At 40.7% G+C, this 19,099-nt stretch overlaps 1 protein-coding gene across 1 annotated transcript in view; it reads right to left on the minus strand.

Annotated features, from left to right (window-relative positions):
* The window catches only part of rnf207b (ring finger protein 207b), a 52,862-nt gene that overhangs the window by 21,826 nt on the left and 11,937 nt on the right, over window positions 1-19,099 (minus strand). The window contains exons 6-10 of the mRNA XM_072244868.1: window positions 18,596-18,671; window positions 15,604-15,729; window positions 10,242-10,288; window positions 8,179-8,251; window positions 5,834-5,902 (exon numbers count right to left, since the gene is read on the minus strand). Coding sequence (XP_072100969.1) covers window positions 5,834-5,902; window positions 8,179-8,251; window positions 10,242-10,288; window positions 15,604-15,729; window positions 18,596-18,671 — 391 coding nt within the window. The remainder of the gene's footprint in view (window positions 1-5,833; window positions 5,903-8,178; window positions 8,252-10,241; window positions 10,289-15,603; window positions 15,730-18,595; window positions 18,672-19,099) is intronic.

Raw genomic sequence — 19,099 nt, forward strand, 5'->3', positions numbered from 1 at the left:
AGCGGTCCCAATACCGACCTCTGCAGAATATCACTTGTCACAGGCAGCCAACTAGAAAAGGTCTCCTTTATTCTGACTCATTGCCTTCTGACAGTCAACCAATTTTCTATCCTTGCTGTTATCTTTCCTATAATACCATGGGCCTCTTATCTTGTTAAGCAGCTTTATGTGCAGCACCTTGTCAAAGGTCTTCTGAAAATCCAAGTAGACAACATCTCTTGACTCTCCTTTGTCTATCCTTCTTGATTTTTCCCTCCCAAAGAATTCCAACAGATTTGTCAGGCAAGATTTCCTTTTAAGGAAACCATGCTGACTCTGGCCTACTTTATCATGCATCTCCAAGTACCCCAAAAGTGCATCCTTCATAATGGACTCCAACATCTTCACAAACACTGAAGTCAAGCTAACTGGCCTATAATTTCCTTTCTTCTGCCTCCTGCCCTTCTTAAAGTGTGGAGTGATCTTTGCAATTTTCCAGTCCTCTGAAATCATTCCAGAATCTAGTGATTCTTGAAAGATCATTACTAATGCCGCCACAAACACTTCAGCTACCTCACCCTAGGGCGTAGTCATCTAGTTCAGGTGACTTATCTTCCTTCAGACCTTTCAGCTTACCAAGCACCTTCTTCTAATAGCAACTATGCTCATTTCTGGCCTCACATTCTCAAATTTCCGGCATACTGCTAGTGTCTTACACAGTGGAGACTGACACAAAATACTTATTAGGTTCGTCTGCCATTTCTTTGCCCCCAATTAGTGCCTCTCCAGCATCATTTTCCAACAGTCCAATATTCACGCTTGTCTCTCATTTACTCTTGATAGATCTGAAAATCTTTTGTATCCTCTTTGATATTATTGGCCAGCTTAACCATTATGAAATGCTTTAAAAGGCTGGTTATGGAGCACATAAAAGCCTATCTCCCAGCTACATTGGACCCTTTCTAGTTTACTTATCGCTCAAATTGATCCACTGACAATACAATGGACTCTGCCCTCCACCCTGTCCTGTTCCACCTGGAAAACAGGGTCTCAGATGCCACACTGCCGTTTATAGATTTCAGTTTGGCATTCTACACCATCATACCCTAGAAACTGGCGGAGGAACTGTCCTCACTGGGTCTCAACACCTCCCTTTTCAGTTCGATACTGGACTTCTTAACAGTAAGGCCACAGTCAGTCCGTGTCAGCAGGATCCAGCTCAAACCGTGTCATCAGGCTTGTGGATGACACAACAGTGATTAGCCTTATCAAGAACAATGATGAGACAAAGCATAGAGAGGAAGTGGAGCGGCTGGTGGATTGGTGTGACTAGAACAACCTAAGCCTGAACCTGAAGTAGACAAATGAAATCATTGTGGACTTCAGGAAGGTGCAGACAAACCACTCCCTCTGCAGATGCATGGCTTCTCCGTAGAGAAAATTAAGTGCACCAAGTTCCTGGGAGTTTAAGTCACGGATGACCTCACCTGGTCCCTTAATATCACCTCCCTGAACAAGAAGGCACAGCAGCTCCTCCACTTCCTAAGAAGATTGAGTGAAGCAAGGCTCCTCCATCCTGCCGTTCTTAACTATGTTTTACTGGAGCACCATTAAGAGCATCCTGACAAGTTACATCTCCATCTGGTATGGGAGCAGTCGAGCATCGGACCAGAAGTCTCTACTAAGGACTGTGAGAACAGCTGAGAGGATCATAGGGGTCTCCCTATCATTCATCAGGGGACATTTATCAGAAGCGCTGTGTACGCAGGGCTCTTAGTATTATTCAGGATTCCACTCCATCCAGCGTCCTCTTTGACCTTCCACCATCAGGCAGGAGACTCCGATGCATAAAAACAAGAATGGTCAGGATGAGAAACAGTTTCTTCCCTCAGGCCATCAGGCTTCTGAACTCCCTGCCACATTATATTCGAAGTGTCACTGGTTAATTTGTTCCGTACCTTACAACATTTAATATTAATGCACTTTAATTTGTTATTTATGTGCAATTCATCTGTAAATTTTATCCTTTCCTTCATAAGTTATCATGTGTTATGTGTGTAATGTGTACTACTGTGCTTAACACCTTGGTTTGAGAAACGTCTCATTTCTATATACATTATATACCTGTATATAATTAAATAACAATAAACTTGACTTATTGCTCACTTATCTTCATATTTCATTTTTTTTCTCTCCTTATGGTCTGTTGGTTTTTAAAGGCTTCCCAATCCTCTAACTTCCTATTAATTTTTGCCATTTTATATGCCCTCTCTTTTGCTTCTATGCTGTCTTTCACTTCCCTTGTAGGTCAAGGTTTCCTCATCCTTCTTCCAGAATATTTCTTCAACGTTGGGATGTATCTAACCTGTAGCTTCTGAATTAACTCCAGGATCGCAATCCATTGCTATTTTGCAGTCATCTGTGCTTGTGTCCCCTTTCAATCAACTTTGGCCAGCTCCTCTCTCACTTGCCTCTGCAACTCCCTTTACTCTACAGGAATACTGATAAATCTGACTTTACCTTCTCCATCTCAAAATGCAGGGCGAATTCTATATTATGATCACTGCCTCCCAATGGTTCTTTTACTGTAAGCTCCCTAATCAAATCTTGTTCATTACACAACACCCAATCCAGAACTGCTTTTGCCCTCGTGGGCTCAAACATAAGCTGCTCTAAAAAGCCATCTTGTAGGCATTCTATAAATTCCTTTTTTTTTGCAATCCAACACCAACCTGATTTTCCCAATCTATCTGCATATTGAAATTCCTCATGACTATAATAACATTGGTCTTTTTACGTGCCTTTTCCATTTCTTGTTGAATTTATATCCCACGTCCTGACTATTATTTGGAGACCTGTATATAACTTCCATCAGGGTCTTTTACCCCTGCAGTTTCTTAATTCTAGCTATAAGTTGAAGTTGTATAAGACATTGGAGAGACCTAATTTGGAGTAATGTGTGCCATTTTGGTCACTTATCTACAGAACAGATGTAAATATGGTTGAAAAAGTACAGGGAAAATTTACAAGGATGTTGCCAGGTCTGAAGGACCTGAGTTATAAGGAAATATTGAATAGGTTAGAACTTTATACCTTAGAATGTAGAAGTTTGAGAGGAGATTTGACAGAGGTATACAAAATTATGAGGGGTATAGATAGGGTAAATGCAAGCAGGCTTTTTCCACAGAGGTTGGCAGGGACTACAAGCAGAGGTCATGTGTTAAAGGTGAAAAGTGAAAAGTTTAAGGGGAACATGAGGGGAAACTTCTTCTCTCAGAAGGCTGTGAGAATGTGGAATGAGCTGCCTGCAGAAGTGGTGCATACGAGCTCAATTTCAATATTTAAGGGAAGAGATGGTAGGGAGTATGGAGGACTATGGTCCCAGTGCAGGTCAGTAGGAGTAGGCAGTTTCAATGGTTTCAGCATAGTCTAGGTGGCTGAAAAGCCTGTTTCTGTACTGTACTTTTCAATGATTATATGACTATGACAAGAATTCTACATCTTCCGATCCTCTTTCTAACGATTTTATTTCAGTTTTTACCAACAGAGCCACTTCCCCGCCTCTGCCTACCTGCCTGTCCTCTCGCTACAATGTATACCCTTGGATGTTACGCTCCCGACTATAATCTTTGTTCAGTCACGACTCGGAGATGCCTACAATGTCATACCTGCCAATCTCTAACTGTGCTACAAGATCATCTACCTTATTCTGTATACCGTGTGCATTCAAATATAACACCTTCAGTCCTGAATTCATCACCCTTATCCATTTTGCCCCCATGTTACACTTCACCTCATCCCGCTGACTACAATTTTGCTCTATCATTTGCCTGTCCTTCCTCACAGTCTCACTACATACTGCATCAACTTGGATACCAACTGCCCCATCCTCAGCCCTATCGCTCTGTTTCCCGTCTCTCCGCCAACTTAGTTTAAATGCTTCCCACAGGGGCTCAAGTAAACCTGCCCACAAGGATATTGGTCCCCTTTCGGATTCAGGTGTAACCCAACTTATAAATGTATGAGAGCCAGATTGATACATTGGAATAAGGATCTGCTTCTTGGACCCTAAATGACACCCATAATAAGAGAAGGCCTGATGGCCTCTTGAGCATGCTCCAATGTTCAACAGATCATGGTAAATCCAGGGCCTTGTCCTGTGTAATCCCATATGCTTTCATATCTTTAGAAGTCAAAAATTTATAGATTTCAAATTGAATGTTCATGGCCATCTGAGGCAGAGAATTCTAAAGGTTTATAGTCTTTAAACAAATGTACTTCTTTCTAAGTGGAAGACTCATGATCTCTGGGCTATAGTTCTGGTCCCTCCAGAGGGAGGATATAGTTATTGAGGCTACCCTCTCATTCCCTCTCAGAATTTTGAATGTCTTGGTGAGACAGAGTTCTTCCAAATTCCAAGGCCTCATGATACACCCATCATTTTCAGAATGGAGCTGGTGAGTCTATGCTACAATGAGCCACATATATCCCTTCATAAAACATTTACTCTTTCAAATACAACTTTCTCACTATAAATCATTTGCCATCTTGCCAGCTCATTTAACTTAACTCTCTCAGATTGGTTACTGACTATTGAAATGAATACAGTCACTGAACATCTGCAGTTCAAACTTGGCACGGCTTAAATGCCCAGACTTCCAAAATTTAAAGCAAATTTATTACTTAGGTACATATATGTCACCACATACAACCCTGAGATTATTTTTCTTGCAGACATACTCAATAAATCCTTAGAGTAATAACCTTAACAGAATAATGAAAGACCGCACCAACATGGGTGTTCAACCATGTTGAATGACTGGAAAATTACAGAAATTTGGCATGCTGGACTTTGTGAGAAATAGGGAAGTTCAAGGCTTCCCTATTCATAACAGCAGCCCTAAAAAATGTTTGGATTGTTAATCTGGCCCACACACCAATATAATTTTGCTCTTGTGGTCTCGTTTCTGATGGATCAGTGCAAATTTTGAAATGCATTCAAATGTCAGTCATAGTATAATCATGTTTCATTGGATGATTATGCATAGTCCTCATCTATGACTTCCTAACATGCACTGGCCCCTATTCCCACAATGAGTCAATTTTAAGGATCTGTGATCTTGCTTTGTCCCTATCTCTTTAATATTCCCTAGGCCTTCACGTCAGCTTGGTGGGAAAATCTTCTGTCTTCAGAATGTAGACTCTGGAATTCCTTTTCTAAACCTAAACTACTTCTCCTCTATGCCTCTATGTGCCTAAGATCTATCACTGACTGGGCCTTTTCGATTTGAGTCCTGCTTTTAACCATGCATAGAAGGTGACATACTAGCTAAGGAGCTCATTGCAATGAACCCAGGGCTAAATCTTCCAAGTTCATCTATCTTTTTCATAATCAGGAGTACAGAAAACAAAAGCAATCATTGGATATGGAGAATCATTTGGGGATGGATTGAGGGTCAGCAGGTGTGGCCACTGGAAGATGGAATGTAGCTGGAATCAAAAGAGAGAGATGTATGAGTGGGGACAATGCTGAAGTGATGTATCAGAGGACCAATTGGTGGCGGCAAACCATTAGGGAATGGTGCCTAGTAGAAGATCAGTGGGATGAGTCCAGGAATGATTTTCCACTTCAAAGTCAGGGTGCTGACATGACTGAAATCAGAGTGGAGATCAAACCTGGGCCTAGCCGTTATATGCGTCTCATTGTTTAAAAAGAAATTTATGGGAAACCGAGTTGTCAATAACCTATCTATTAATCCCATATCAACACAAGTCCCAATTTTTAGGCACTTCTGTGTGCTGGAACACATCTGCACTCCAAACATATCACACATATCGTACTGCACCAACTTACATAGCCCAAGTCCAGGAACTCAAACTTATTGGCAGAGCTGAGGAAAGCAGAACAGGTGACGAGATGGACCTGTACCACAAGGTAAAAAGAGAGCAATCAATCTATCTCATTCATTTACCAAACTCAAAATAACGAAACACAATGATTAAGCTGGATCCTATCATATAAGACCATAAAACATTAGAACAAATTAGGCCATTCAGCCCATCAAGTCTGCTCCATCATTCGATCATGTTTGATTTACTTTCCCTCTCAACCTATCTTCAGAACAATTCAAAGCATTTCACATCATGCCCCAGTTTTCACTAGGGAAGAGAATGGAGAGACATTAATTCACTTTCAGAGATAGAAATAGAGACTGGGGTACACAGATAGAGACCAGTAACCAAGTACAAATAGAGATAGAAACAGAAAAAGAGAAGAAGAAATAATTTGAAAAAGTAATTTCTGTTTCTGTATTACCTTCCTCAACTTTGGATAATCCAAAACATTGAAAAAACAGTTCAATACTTCTGACAAAATTGTTATAATGAGAGATAGGCAGAGGCTTATTTGCACACAGTAAGATCCATAGTAAGCCAGTGGATAATAATCAGATAATCTGCTTTAGGTTCGATATATCATTTGACCAGAGCTACCGTATATCAATGTCTCAGTGCTGCAGTGGACCTTCCATCCCTGGATTTTTCAGGGCACGCGGGAAATAGGAATGTTGTTACACAAATATCCACTTGCAAACTATATGAGAAAGATGTCTTATGGTTATGTAATTTTTGAAACTGCCTGATTCTGATGTATTTCATGGGAGTGGGTGTGGACTGGTTTTGGGGTGATGGTATTGAGGACAAGGAGTCGATGGTGAGACTAGCTCAGGCTCTCTCAGCAGAACTATCCATAATTACCCTCCTACACTGTCTGGGGGACTCTGAACAAGCTGCTCAGTTACACCTCAAACCTTGAGGGGTTTGCCAAAGAAGAACAAAACGTATGGACACGAAAACAAATAAACCTCAAGCAAAAATCCACACAGAAAATTAATGTTTTTTTTCACACATAAACAATGTAGAGCTGTATTATTTGGAGTTTAGAAGATTGAGGGGTAATCTTGGTGAAAGGGGTATGACAGGGTAGATGTTGAGATATTGCCACTACTAGGAGAGACTTCAGTAGTTACAAGAGAAGGGGACAGTTATATAAAACTGAGCTGGTTGGGATTGTCTTCACGTAGCTGGTAAATCTCTGGAACTGTCAACCACTGAAAGTTGGGGAGGCTGAATCACTGGAGGTACTTAATGAGATGGTAGATAGTTTTTTTAAAAGACCAGGGAATTGAGGGCAATGCAGAACTTGTGTTGAGCATTGAATAGATCAATCATGATCATATTGAATAGCTGGGTAATCTTTAGGGGACAAATGAGCTGCTCCTGCTTCTACTTTCTTGTGTTCTTGTATACAGTTCTCAGTAAGTGAAAATTTAAAAATTAGCTTGATTGTGAAAACCTGAAATAAATACATAAAATATTGGAAACACTCAGCAGGTAAGGAATATTTGTGGAATGAGAAACAGAGTTAAGGTTTCAAAATAATCTGATGTATCTTTCTCTTCCCACTTTTGTTGCCTACCTGTGTTTCCAATATGTTCTGTTTCTATAAAGTTCACAACCAACTTTGAATTCATTTTAACTTTTGATAACTATGCAAGGATCAGTTCTCAGATTAGTCCTGGTGAGAATCAGGAAAGGTAGACTGGTCAAAACATCCTGCTCTGAATGCAATCCACTGGTCCCTGATGGAGTGGGTCTGAATGTAATATTGAGTGTCATGGTGATGCTGTTGCCTGGGTGCAATAGCTGTGAGCAGAAAAATTAATGTCACATAATGATGTCTTCAGGTACTGAACATGTTCCAGTTTTACAGAAGTCCTTAAGCCAATCTTGTCCATAAGTTGGAAAGTACACAAAAATCGCTTGATAGATAAACATATTATTACATTTGTTAAAAATGGCATCAAGATTGGCTTGAAAGAACAGTCACTAAAAGCGGAGAGAGAGGAAACTAATTGTATATAGATAGGTCAGACTTATTAATTTATTATTATCACAAAGCTGGTTCATATATAGGTGTCCATAAATCGGCCATTCTTACCCAGCATTGTAATTGTTACTGCAGATCTAACTCCAGTTGATGTGGGTTTTAATTACTCATTCTCTCCAGTCAAATTGACCCATTTTTTTCACTTTGGCTTCCTTTGCACTGAGCAGCAGTTGTTCCACAACAGCCTGTGCAATATCTGTTCCCCAACTACCACATGCTTCACTCTACTAACCACTTCCTCAGTCACTTACCTGAAGAGTGGGTAGGAGTGCAGCCATATTTGAAAGCTGTTCTTTGAAAGCTTTCTCTTTCTCTTCATGTTGGCTGGGAAAAAAAAGAACCAGAAGGTTTAAATGGTGTTAGATATCTCTGTATTATGTTCCTTCAAAGCAGAGATCAGTGGACCTTTGTTCAGGGGAATGGGGACCAAACCAAAAGGTGATCTTGAGACATATGATCAGCCATGATCTTATTATGTGGCAAAGCAGGAACGAGGAATTATACATCTTACTCCTTCCTCCATTTCTTGTTCTTAAATCATTATTATTTTGTCAGGTGAACACTCAAATTGGCGTGATCTTGTCAAGCACTTAACATTCAAGAAATACCTTTACAATTTAACATTCAAGGAAGTCTGAAAATAGAGACTGTAAATATAAGATAGTAACTATTGGAAACTGCACTGCGGCAGATATGAGCATGATGCATTGGGCAGCTCTAAGACTGCCCAACGCAGCACCAGCACCTGCCTATCCACCATCAAGGACAAATAGAGAAATGTGCTGGGGAAAGGCCAGCAATATCATCGCCCGCCCTGGCTCATGGACTGTTTGTCCCACTCCCATCAGGGAAGAGGATACACAGCATCCACGTCAGGGCTACCAGAGTCAAAGACAGTTACTTCTCCCCAGCTGTCAGGCTGATCAACACCTCTACCCATTAACCCCCTGCCACCCCCACCCTCCAGCACCATTACTTATCGTTTCCTGTCAGAGTCACCTACGTACAGTTAGTCCTGTACTCAGCACCAGTTTACATACATACAATCAGGCTATGTATATAAGTTAATCTATGTATTTATAGTTATTGCATTTATTTTTTTTATGTTTATTGTTTTTTTTTGCTGTATTAGTTCCAGAATAACAATCATTTTGTTCTTCTTTACACTAGTGTACTGAAGAATGACAATAAACGTGAATCTCCAAATGCAATAAGGATACCAAGAGAAACTAGTTTACTGATAGAGCAGTTATAAGCAGGCCTAACATGTCAACTGTTTATTCTCCTCCGTAGATGCTGCCTGACTTGCTGGGTCCCTCCAGCATTCTGGGCATGTGTGCGTTGCTATAAGCTGGGCTGCATGTTCTTATTTTCCCCCAGACAACCCCTGCATAAAGCATTTTGAGCAAACAAAGTTCCCATTAAAGTTCCTTGTTCCTGAAACTCAATAGGCAATGTGATAAACCATATATATGTTGTAACTGGGTAACCTGTCTGGACACGCCCCTCTGCTGACTGCCCCTGTGGCTCCACCCACAGAAATCTGAATAAAGGTGTTTCACCTTGCCCCTCCCCCTCAGTCCAGGGGCAGACACTCAACATGGAAGTCCTATTTTACTGCGAATAAAAGCCTTTCAGTATTTACCCTACTTCTGTCGTTTGGAATTATTGAAGGTGCTTCAGGTACGTATGTGGAACTTGAATATGGTACCACACCCATCCAGTGTAGTCGCAAATTGGTTTGAAAATACTGTTACCACATGTTAGAGTACAGAACACGCTACCACATGGAAAGCTTTCAGTAAGTTGTCCAGGTATGCATTAAGGGAACTTGGATAAACACAAGGGGTCAAGCAAGTTGATCAAACTTAGAGATATTGCTGATAAGGTCAGATGAAATAGATTGGGACTACTTGCATAGAACATAAGCACTATGATGGTACTGCTGCTCTGATGGATTTGTTTCTTTTTGCAGACTTAAGACCATAAGACATAGAAGCAGAATTAGGCCACTCAGCCCGTCGGGTCTGCTCCACCTTTCCATCAGGCTAATTTATTATCCCTCTGTACCCCATTCTCCTCCCTGCTCCCCATAATCTTTGATGCCCTTACTAATCAAGGATCTACCAATCTATTGATGGAATATATGAGAAGGAATTGCAGGAGCATTCTGTTGCACTTGCAACCTGGTCTGGGCGGTTTAGCTGCTCATTGTTCTCATACCGTGAGCCGTCAGGGAAATGTCCATCAATATCCTGCGCTCCAGTCGTACCCACCCACACTGTTCCCACGTGGCTGTTGAGGACATACTTACTTTTGAGCAGTTTTGAGCAACACTTTCTTCTTTTCAGCTAACTTTTCCTAGAACATGGAAACAACTGTCAGATACAAAATACATGAGCACCTTGAAGAATCTTCCTTTTCTTTCCCATGCATTGCACACACAGTCTCTTCCCAGGCATTTTACACGTTGTGATGTCACAACGGCAGTGAAGGTGGAGGAAGGTTGCAGCAGTGACAGGTTCCCGGTCATCTTGCATTCCATTTCACTGGACCCCAAACTTGATCTGTCATGGACTGTGTGGTGGCTGCCCGTGCATCAGCCTCCCCACATTAAACAAAGTCACACACAGGCATTCTCCATGAAGGGAATCCACCCTAACATCCCAGATTAAGTTGCATGCCAAGTGGCGAAGGGGGTGGGAACATATGCATCCCAGACTGGTCTCTACCCCTTAGGAGAACATCCACTCAACTCGAGTGATCACAGTACCACTACACTTACAACTAAAGATGAAATTCTAGATTAAAATCTTAAAAGTGGAGCTCGATCATTAAGTAAGCCAATCAGAAAACAACTTAGGAGTGGAAATCTGTCTCCAAGGGATTGTGGATGTTGCTACTTTCATGTCTGATTGGGTGAGGATATCAATAAGTAGGGAAGTAAATGAGGAGGAATACCAATTATAACCTAATTAAATAACAGAAATAATTCAAGGGGTTGAAATGACTTCTTGTGTCGCCACATGAAAGCCAAACTGAAATGTACCAGAATTCTAAGACAGGAGTTAGAAAAAGGACAGGATCTGATTGCAACCTGAAAGCAGTTGGCCCGTGGAAGCTGGCAATTTAAACTGCCTCAATTTTCACAGATAATCTTGTTCAAAATGAGATGACAGGTTTAGATTGGGTCAAGGCTCCCAGGAGAACACTTGCCCACACAGCTGTTGCCGTTACTCATTCCAGTCAGACTGATGACCTCTCATGAACAAATCAGATTCATGCTGCCACAACTTTTGGTGTTAATGATGTTGGCACTTAACGCTTTGGAAGTGATGCCGATACTATCTTGGAGTTCTAGCCCCTTCCACCAGGTCAGGAACATTTGGTGATTTACTATTTTGGTAGTATTGAGGCCTAATAGGTTCTTTTTTCTTTCTATCTGCTCATGCAAACTATTGTTTTTAATAGAGAAGCATAAACTCTTAAAATATTTGAGTTGTTTTTGATTGGTGTTATGTTTTGTCACTCCAAAACTTAAAAACTAGTTGAGAGCAAAATTACAAAGCCAGGAGAAACCGTGTATGTTTTATTTTGACCTTAAGTGAGGCACATGCATAAGATGTGGCAACATCATGACATATGCAATTCAGTTATTTTTACATATAGCCCATAATGAATTATTGAAATGAACAAGAATGCTAAATGAAACTACATATTTACATTACTCAAATAGCACTAAAATATTAAACACTCCTCTGTGTTTAGCTATAAGCTCCAATTCAATATAGAATGCATCTCAACTTATGTACACAGTATACTATAAAATACAACTACCATTCAGACATCTACAGCATGGTAAATTTTAAATTGTCCCATTTAAGTCTATAGATTTGATCGTTGTGGAAGATTTCTTACTCTTGTGGGATACGGTAATGTGTTTCCTGAGAAGCGGGATTACTACTACTTGGCAGGAGATTCTTGTGGCTGTGAAACAATCTCAGACTCTGGGGCCTGCTCAGTGGTGGCTGTCGGACTCTGGGACTGACAGCTCTGGACATCTTTCTTCTAGACATGCTGGCATGGTAAGCTTCATTTTCAACATGGATCATAATGTGCGAGTACAGAGTCCAACATCCCTATTTTCTTCACTTTTTAGAAAGCTACCTCACACTGTATTGCCACTTCTTCCAGTCTGGAGTACTGAGTTCAAGATAGGAGCCAGATAACTATTACCTGTTATATTAATTGACAAATCCTAAAAAGGACCGCAACTGTGACACTTCTTTTGGCCATAGCGCATCCACCACTGCTTGAATTTTCTCAGCACACTTATATAATACATGTGCATCGAAGGTTTGACCACAGTAAGTGATGCTTGGTTTAAATAATTCACATTTGTTGCGTTGCGCTCTGAGCCCATAACCTTCTAATCTTTTTAACACCGTCTAGAGATTTGGAGATGTTTTTTGTCAGTATTACTGGTAACGAGGTCGTCCAGGTAACTCTGAGTGCCTGGGCAGCCTTGCAGCATCTCGTCTATAGGTTTCTTCCAGAGCACAGGTACAGATGCTACTCCAAAAATAAGCCTTTAATAGCGATAAAGCCCTTTGTGAGCATTTATGATGGGAAACGCTTTGGACTCTTTTCCCGTCTCCATCTGTAGGTAGATCTCAGCTGTCCACTTTGCTGAAGTGTTTACCTCCAGAAAGGTTTGTAATGATATCCTCTATCCTGGGCAGAGGGTCTACTTTCAGTGCTGGGTTGATGGTTGCCTTAATATCATTACAGATCCTGACAGGCTCATCTTTCTTGGCTACTGGTACCACTAGCATTGCCCATGGGCTCCACTCAACCTTCAAAACAATTCCTTCAGCCTCTATGTGATCTAGCTCACTGGCTACTTTATCACGGATAGTATAGGAACCAGACGGGCTTTGCAAAACTTGGGTGCAGCATTTTCACTTAATACTATTTTACTCTTGACATGTTTGAGTTTTCCAATGCCATCCTTAAACACTGCTGTGGCACCATCCAGCACTTTTCTTAATTTGCTTTCAGTTGACTCTGTTGCAGGGGCTGTGGCATGCAAATGGTGGATGGATCTCCAATCAAGTTGTAGTTGTCTCAGCCGGTCATGACCTGACCCCACAATACTGGCCCTCCTGTTTTTACCACATACAAGCCCAATGTAGCTTGTCGGTTGTTGTATTTCACAGTTACAAATGTCATTCCCACAGGAATTATATTTTCTCCAATATAGGTTCTTAGTTGGATATCTGCAAGCTTCAGATTAGGATCTTTGAAATTCCATTCAAACTCATTTTCTGGAATGATTGAAACAGCCAAGCCATTGTCCAACTCCATTTTAATTAATTTACTTTTCATTTCTGGTATAAGCCATATTGTTTGTCTATCGTTAGTTTTCACATCGTAATCCTCAAGACTACCAAGTCCCATGTTGTTCTCATCATAATCAGACTTTTCATCAACAGCATGCAGATTAGTGCTCTTTTTGAAACTGCAACTTGACTTTTTTTATCTTCTTCTCTTCCCTGTGCAGTCCATTTACTTTTGTCTGTCCGACATGCGCTTTGTATGTGTCCTACTTTGTTGCATTTGCTGCAAGTTTTGTCTTTAAATCTGCACTGGTCTGGTGTTTGTGAGCCCATGCTACAACAGTAACACAATTTGTTCAGCCAAACCAGCTTCTGTTTAGACATTGCAATTTTGTTCACACTCACTTTTACTCCTGACTGCAACTCAATTGTGTCTCTATCTGCTGTTTCTATTGATACAGCAACTTCAGCTGCTCTTTTAATGTAAATTGAGCTTCAGTTTTGAGCTATTTTTGAACATTTTCTTGTAAGATTCCACAAACTAAGCAATCTCTTAGTGCATCATTAACCCCATTAATGAACTGACAACCCTCAGAGAAACTCTTCAGTTTAGCCACGTACACTGAAATGGACTCCCCTTTCTTTTGATTTCACTTATGAAATCTAAAACGTATTGCAATCAACAATGGTTTTGGTTTTAAATGTTTCTGCATTACTTTCATGATATCAACAAAGCTCATTTTGGCTGGGTTAGTTAGAGCAGTCAAACTTCTAAGCATACTGTATAACAGAGGTTTCTGATTTTTTAATGCCATGGACCACTATCACTAACCAAGAGAGCTGTGGACCCTGGGTTTGAAACCCCTACCTTTAAACCCAATGCACCCAGCAAAACTGGTACTTGTTTCTCATTGCCTATTTCACTTGCTTTAGGATACTACTCTATTCACTCAGTATACAATATCTAGTTATCTGTTGTGTAATCAAACTCACGAATCTCTCTGATGTACTCTGCCATTACTGCTCTTTTTAATGATTATCACTTGGTGCTCACTGTTAATGAACCTGTGAATTTGTCCGTTTCTGCCTTTTTTTAAAACTCTTTTCTTCTCTTGTGAAGAAAAGAAATGTGCTGCACTGCTTTTCTTACTCAACCATTTCTCACTGCGCTTTTTTTTTACTCGGACGTCCCGCTGCCCTTCAACAGGCAGGCAGTCATCTCAGGTTTGTTTAAAACTTACTCATTGCCACTGCTATGCGTTGCAGCTCCAAAACATAACAACTAATTGAAAGCAAAAACACAGAACCAGGAGAAATTGTGTACGTTTTGTTTTCACTTTTAAGCGAGGCATGTACATATGAAGTGGTAGTGTCATGACATATGCAATTCACTTATTTTTACATATAACCCATAATAACTTATTTAAATGAACAAGAATGTTTAATTAAATGATATATTTACAATATTACTCAAATTCTACTGAAATATAAAATACACAACAATTGGGAACTGCACTTCACAGTTGAAAAGATATCATAGCTCACTCAGAATACTGTATTCAGTGACTTAAGTTTTTTTCAGATTGAGTAAATGAACCCCTGCCCCAAGAATACATATTACATTGCTAAGGCGTTCTATAATCTTTGTGCTTGATAATGGTCCTTCACCTGTTTTCTTAATGAACTGTTTTAGTTCTATCTTTGCCAATTAGTAAATAAAGTACAATGACAATGATTAATATCCTTATGAATTATATCACAACAAATGTATGCTTGTTCCTCTCCTCTCAAGTATTCATCACAGTTTCTTAAAATATTAATTTAAAATTTTCATCTTAAAATGTTATGTTGCAACTTAAAATATTATTTTCTAATGTAAACCTATTTCATTTATATTTCAAGTAATAGTAGGAGAGGTAGATCACTTCCAGGTCTTTGAGTTCCAGTTTATTGATTATAATTACCAATAGATCAGGAATATGTTTCCCAGCAGTATACACCCTGATATCTAATTTGGGGAGGATGTGGTGACTGAGCTCAGAGTGAAAGGACTCTTCGGAGATAGAAGAACAACCCTACTCTACACTGTTCTGGTGAAGAATGGCACCCATAAAAGAGTAGAAAACAATGACAACTTGCACATTTACTATGATGAAACATTCTAGAGCACATCACATAAAAAGTTATCAATCAACATTTGATATCAGACTTGATCTGTTGATTTAGGGAAATGAAGAAGAACAATTTGTGTACAAGAAGGATTCCTAGATCCTCGCCCTCGCCAACAGGCCACAATCAATGATGCCTCCCATTTAATTAATTGAATTGGTGCCTTACCTGCATACTGTTGAATAGTGAGCTGATGGCCGACTCCTCTTCATTGGCATTGAGTCTCACCTCATCTATCATGGCTTTCAGTAGGATGATGGCCTCTCGTGTGGATGTCTGAAGCTCTTTCACTGCCTAGTAAACAGAACTCAACAAAATGACCTGAAAGGTCTTTAAAAATGCAAACACGAGAAAATCTGCAGATGCTGGAAATTCAAGCAGCACACACAAAATGCTGGTGGAACGCAGCAGCCAGGAAGCATCTATAGGAAGAAGTACAGTCGACATTTTGGGTTGAGACCCTTCATCAGGACTAACGGAAAAAAGAGATAGTAAGAGATTTGAAAGTGGGAGGGGGAGACCCGAAATGATAGGAGAAGACAGGAGGGGCAGGGATGAAGCCAAGAGCTGGGAAGTTGATTGGCAAAAGGGATACAAGGCTGGAGAAGACCATAAGACAAAGGAGCAGAAGTCGGCCATTCGGCCCATCGAGTCTGCTCCGCCATTTTATCATGAGCTGATCCATTCTCCCATTTAGTCCCACTCCTCGGCCTTCTCACCATAACCTTTGATGCCCTGGCTACTCAGATCAAAGAACAGAAGGCCTTGAAAGAAAGAAAGGGGGAGGGGAGCACCAGGGGAAGATGGAGAACAGGCAAGGAGTTATTGTGAGAGGGAAACAGAGAGAAAAAAAATTAGGAATGGAGTAAGAAAGGGAGGAGGGGCATTAACGGAAGTTAGAGAAATCAGTGTTCATGCCATCAGGTTGGAGGCTACCTAGACGGAATATAAGGTGTTGTTCCTCCAACCTGAGTGTGGCTTCATCTCGACAGTAGAGGAGGCCATGGATTGACATATCAGAATGGGAATGGGACGTGAATTAAAATGTGTGGCCACTGGGAGATCCTGCTTCCTCTGGCGGACAGAGCGGAGGTGTTCAGCGAAGCGGTCTCCCAATCTGTGTCGGGCCTCACCAATATATAGAAAGCCACACCGGAAGCACCAGACACAGTATATCACACCAGCAGACTCACAGGCGAAGTGTCGCCTCAGCTGGGAGGACTGTCTGGGGCCCTGAATGGTGGTGAGGGAGGAAGTGTAAGGGCAGGTGTAGCACTTATTCCGCTTACAAGGATAAGTGCTGGGATGGAGATGGGTGGGAAGGGATGGGGGGGACAAATGGACAAGGGAGACACATAGGGAGCAATCCCTGCGGAAAGCAGAAAGGGGGGGGGAGGGAAAGATGTGCTTGGTGGTGGGATCCCGTTGGAGGTGGCGGAAGTTACGGCGAATTATATGTTGGACTCGGAGGCTGGTGGGTGGAAAGTCTTTACCTAATTGCATTCTTAAAAGCACTCTTGTTGCACAAAACCTGGCCTTGCTCCTCATTATATTGTCAAAATTTTATTATATTGCACTTAGTGGTTCAGTGGTCAACACTCTTGCCTTGAATCAGGAGGTCACAAATCTAGTTCCACTCCCTCTGCAGATTTAGAGCACATAATCTTGGCTGACACTTAAAGGTGGTAAGAATTGTCAGGTGAGGCATTAAACCAGGGTTCCAACTAATCTTCAATCAGATGTTTTTCATTGGCGTTGTTTAAAAAAGCTAAGAAGTTACTTCCATCAACCAATCTTATTTGAAAGCTACTTCTTGTTATCACATGCTCTATGTGGGAGCTTGCCATGTGTATATTAGCTATTGCAGTTCCCACGTTATAACAATGGCTGCACTTCAGATGCTCAATATTGGGTGTGAGATACCAGGTCCAAAAATAGTGCAAGAATTTGGTTGATCTAAAAAAGGACAGCTTAAAATTATGCAAAAGGAATTTTAGTCCAAGGGTAAAAGTGCACATTATCTGTGTATGTTCTTAATGGTTAGGCTATGATTAATTACTGTAGCTCTGACTCAATCGACTGAAGGGGCTGTTTTCGTGCTAACTACATCTGACCCCATTAAATGAAGTTTTACTGATTTAACATTTTTTTTCTCTCACTTCGATTTCTCACCACACAGTATAATTCTGAAAATCCAGTACCTTTGCAAATTTTTTGGGCTATTGAATGTTACACCTATTAATACGCAAATATACAGTACTTTTAGTTTAATTTTTTTACATGTAACATTAATCTTGTGAGTTTTATTCTTGCAATTAATATTGCTGTTGACTAATTCTTGATATTTCATTGCTGGTAAGAATCCTGGCAATTCTGATGAAATATAAAACAACTTTCAATTGTTCACGGCCTAGTCTCTCACTTTTGAATACTCTTACAAAGTCAAAAGTCAAAGTGAAATTTATTATCAGAGTACATGCATGTCACCACATACATCCCTGAGAAACCCTGCCACAGATTGCTCAATATGCTCATTATAATGTTGCCCTGATTTGCTATACCAATTAGAATGTGAATGCTCGTTTTGCCCTTTGAATGCTGGGTTCTACACGGGAGTGTCATTTCCCATGCACAATATTGTTGCAATTGATAAGAAAAACATTTTCAAAGCAAATTTTTTAAAGAATGACTATTTCATTTAATGAAACATGGTTTTTCTTCAGGATTTCTCTCACAGAATTGTATTAATCTTTGATTCCTATGGACTCCACAACATTCTTGGAGGATTATGGATCTGAGTTATATTTTCTACTGGGGTGGCAGGGGAGCTCAGTGGTTACTGCGGCACTTTATAGTGAGAGAGCTGTAAGATCAGGGTTCAATTCCCTCTGCTGTCTGTAAGGAGTTTGTAAGTTCTCCTCATAACTGTGTGGGTTTCCTCCAAGTCTCCGGTTCCCTCTCACATTTGAAAGATGTACGACTTAGGGTTAGTAAATGGTGGACACGATAATGTTGGCACCGGAAGCGTTGGCACACTTGTGGCCTGCCCCCAGCACATCCCCGACAAGAGCGACACATTTCATTTTATGTTTCGATGTGCATGTGACAAGTAAAGCTAATTTCTATTATACCCCTGTAATTAAATTTCCAGTGTGCATACCATTACAGCTAGGTCCAGTTTCTCACAACCTTGCACGTAGGCAGTCTCAATGTCGATGCAGTGGGCTCGGCTCTCACTAGATAAGGCAAATAGTTGGCATATGAGTGAAACAGCTCAGCAGACACTCTTAATGTAACTTCACTGCAAAGCATAAACACATGCCTCTCTCACTGATCTCGTGCATTAATTCAGTTTCTCTCTCCAATGGTGGTACCTATTTCTTCCCATTTCAAATTTTCAATACATGTTGGGTTTTGCTTTTGACTCCCCAGGTCCTGTCATTGATCCAAAGGATCAATATTCTATTCTCAGCAAAAACATAAAGGTCCCTGGCACAATTATTGGTAATGATGGCACAGCTTTATTACCTCACTTGCCAGCTGTGAAATGTGGTTGATCAGGGTGGGTTTTTGCTGAAGCAATCTGCTTGATGTTCCCCTCCTTTGACCAGAGGTGCTGAGTGAAATGAGCATTTTCTTGTGCTACCCTGACACTGGTCACAAT

The sequence above is a fragment of the Mobula birostris genome, chromosome 27 (genome assembly GCF_030028105.1).
Source record: "Mobula birostris isolate sMobBir1 chromosome 27, sMobBir1.hap1, whole genome shotgun sequence".
NCBI classification, from domain to species: domain Eukaryota; kingdom Metazoa; phylum Chordata; class Chondrichthyes; order Myliobatiformes; family Myliobatidae; genus Mobula; species Mobula birostris.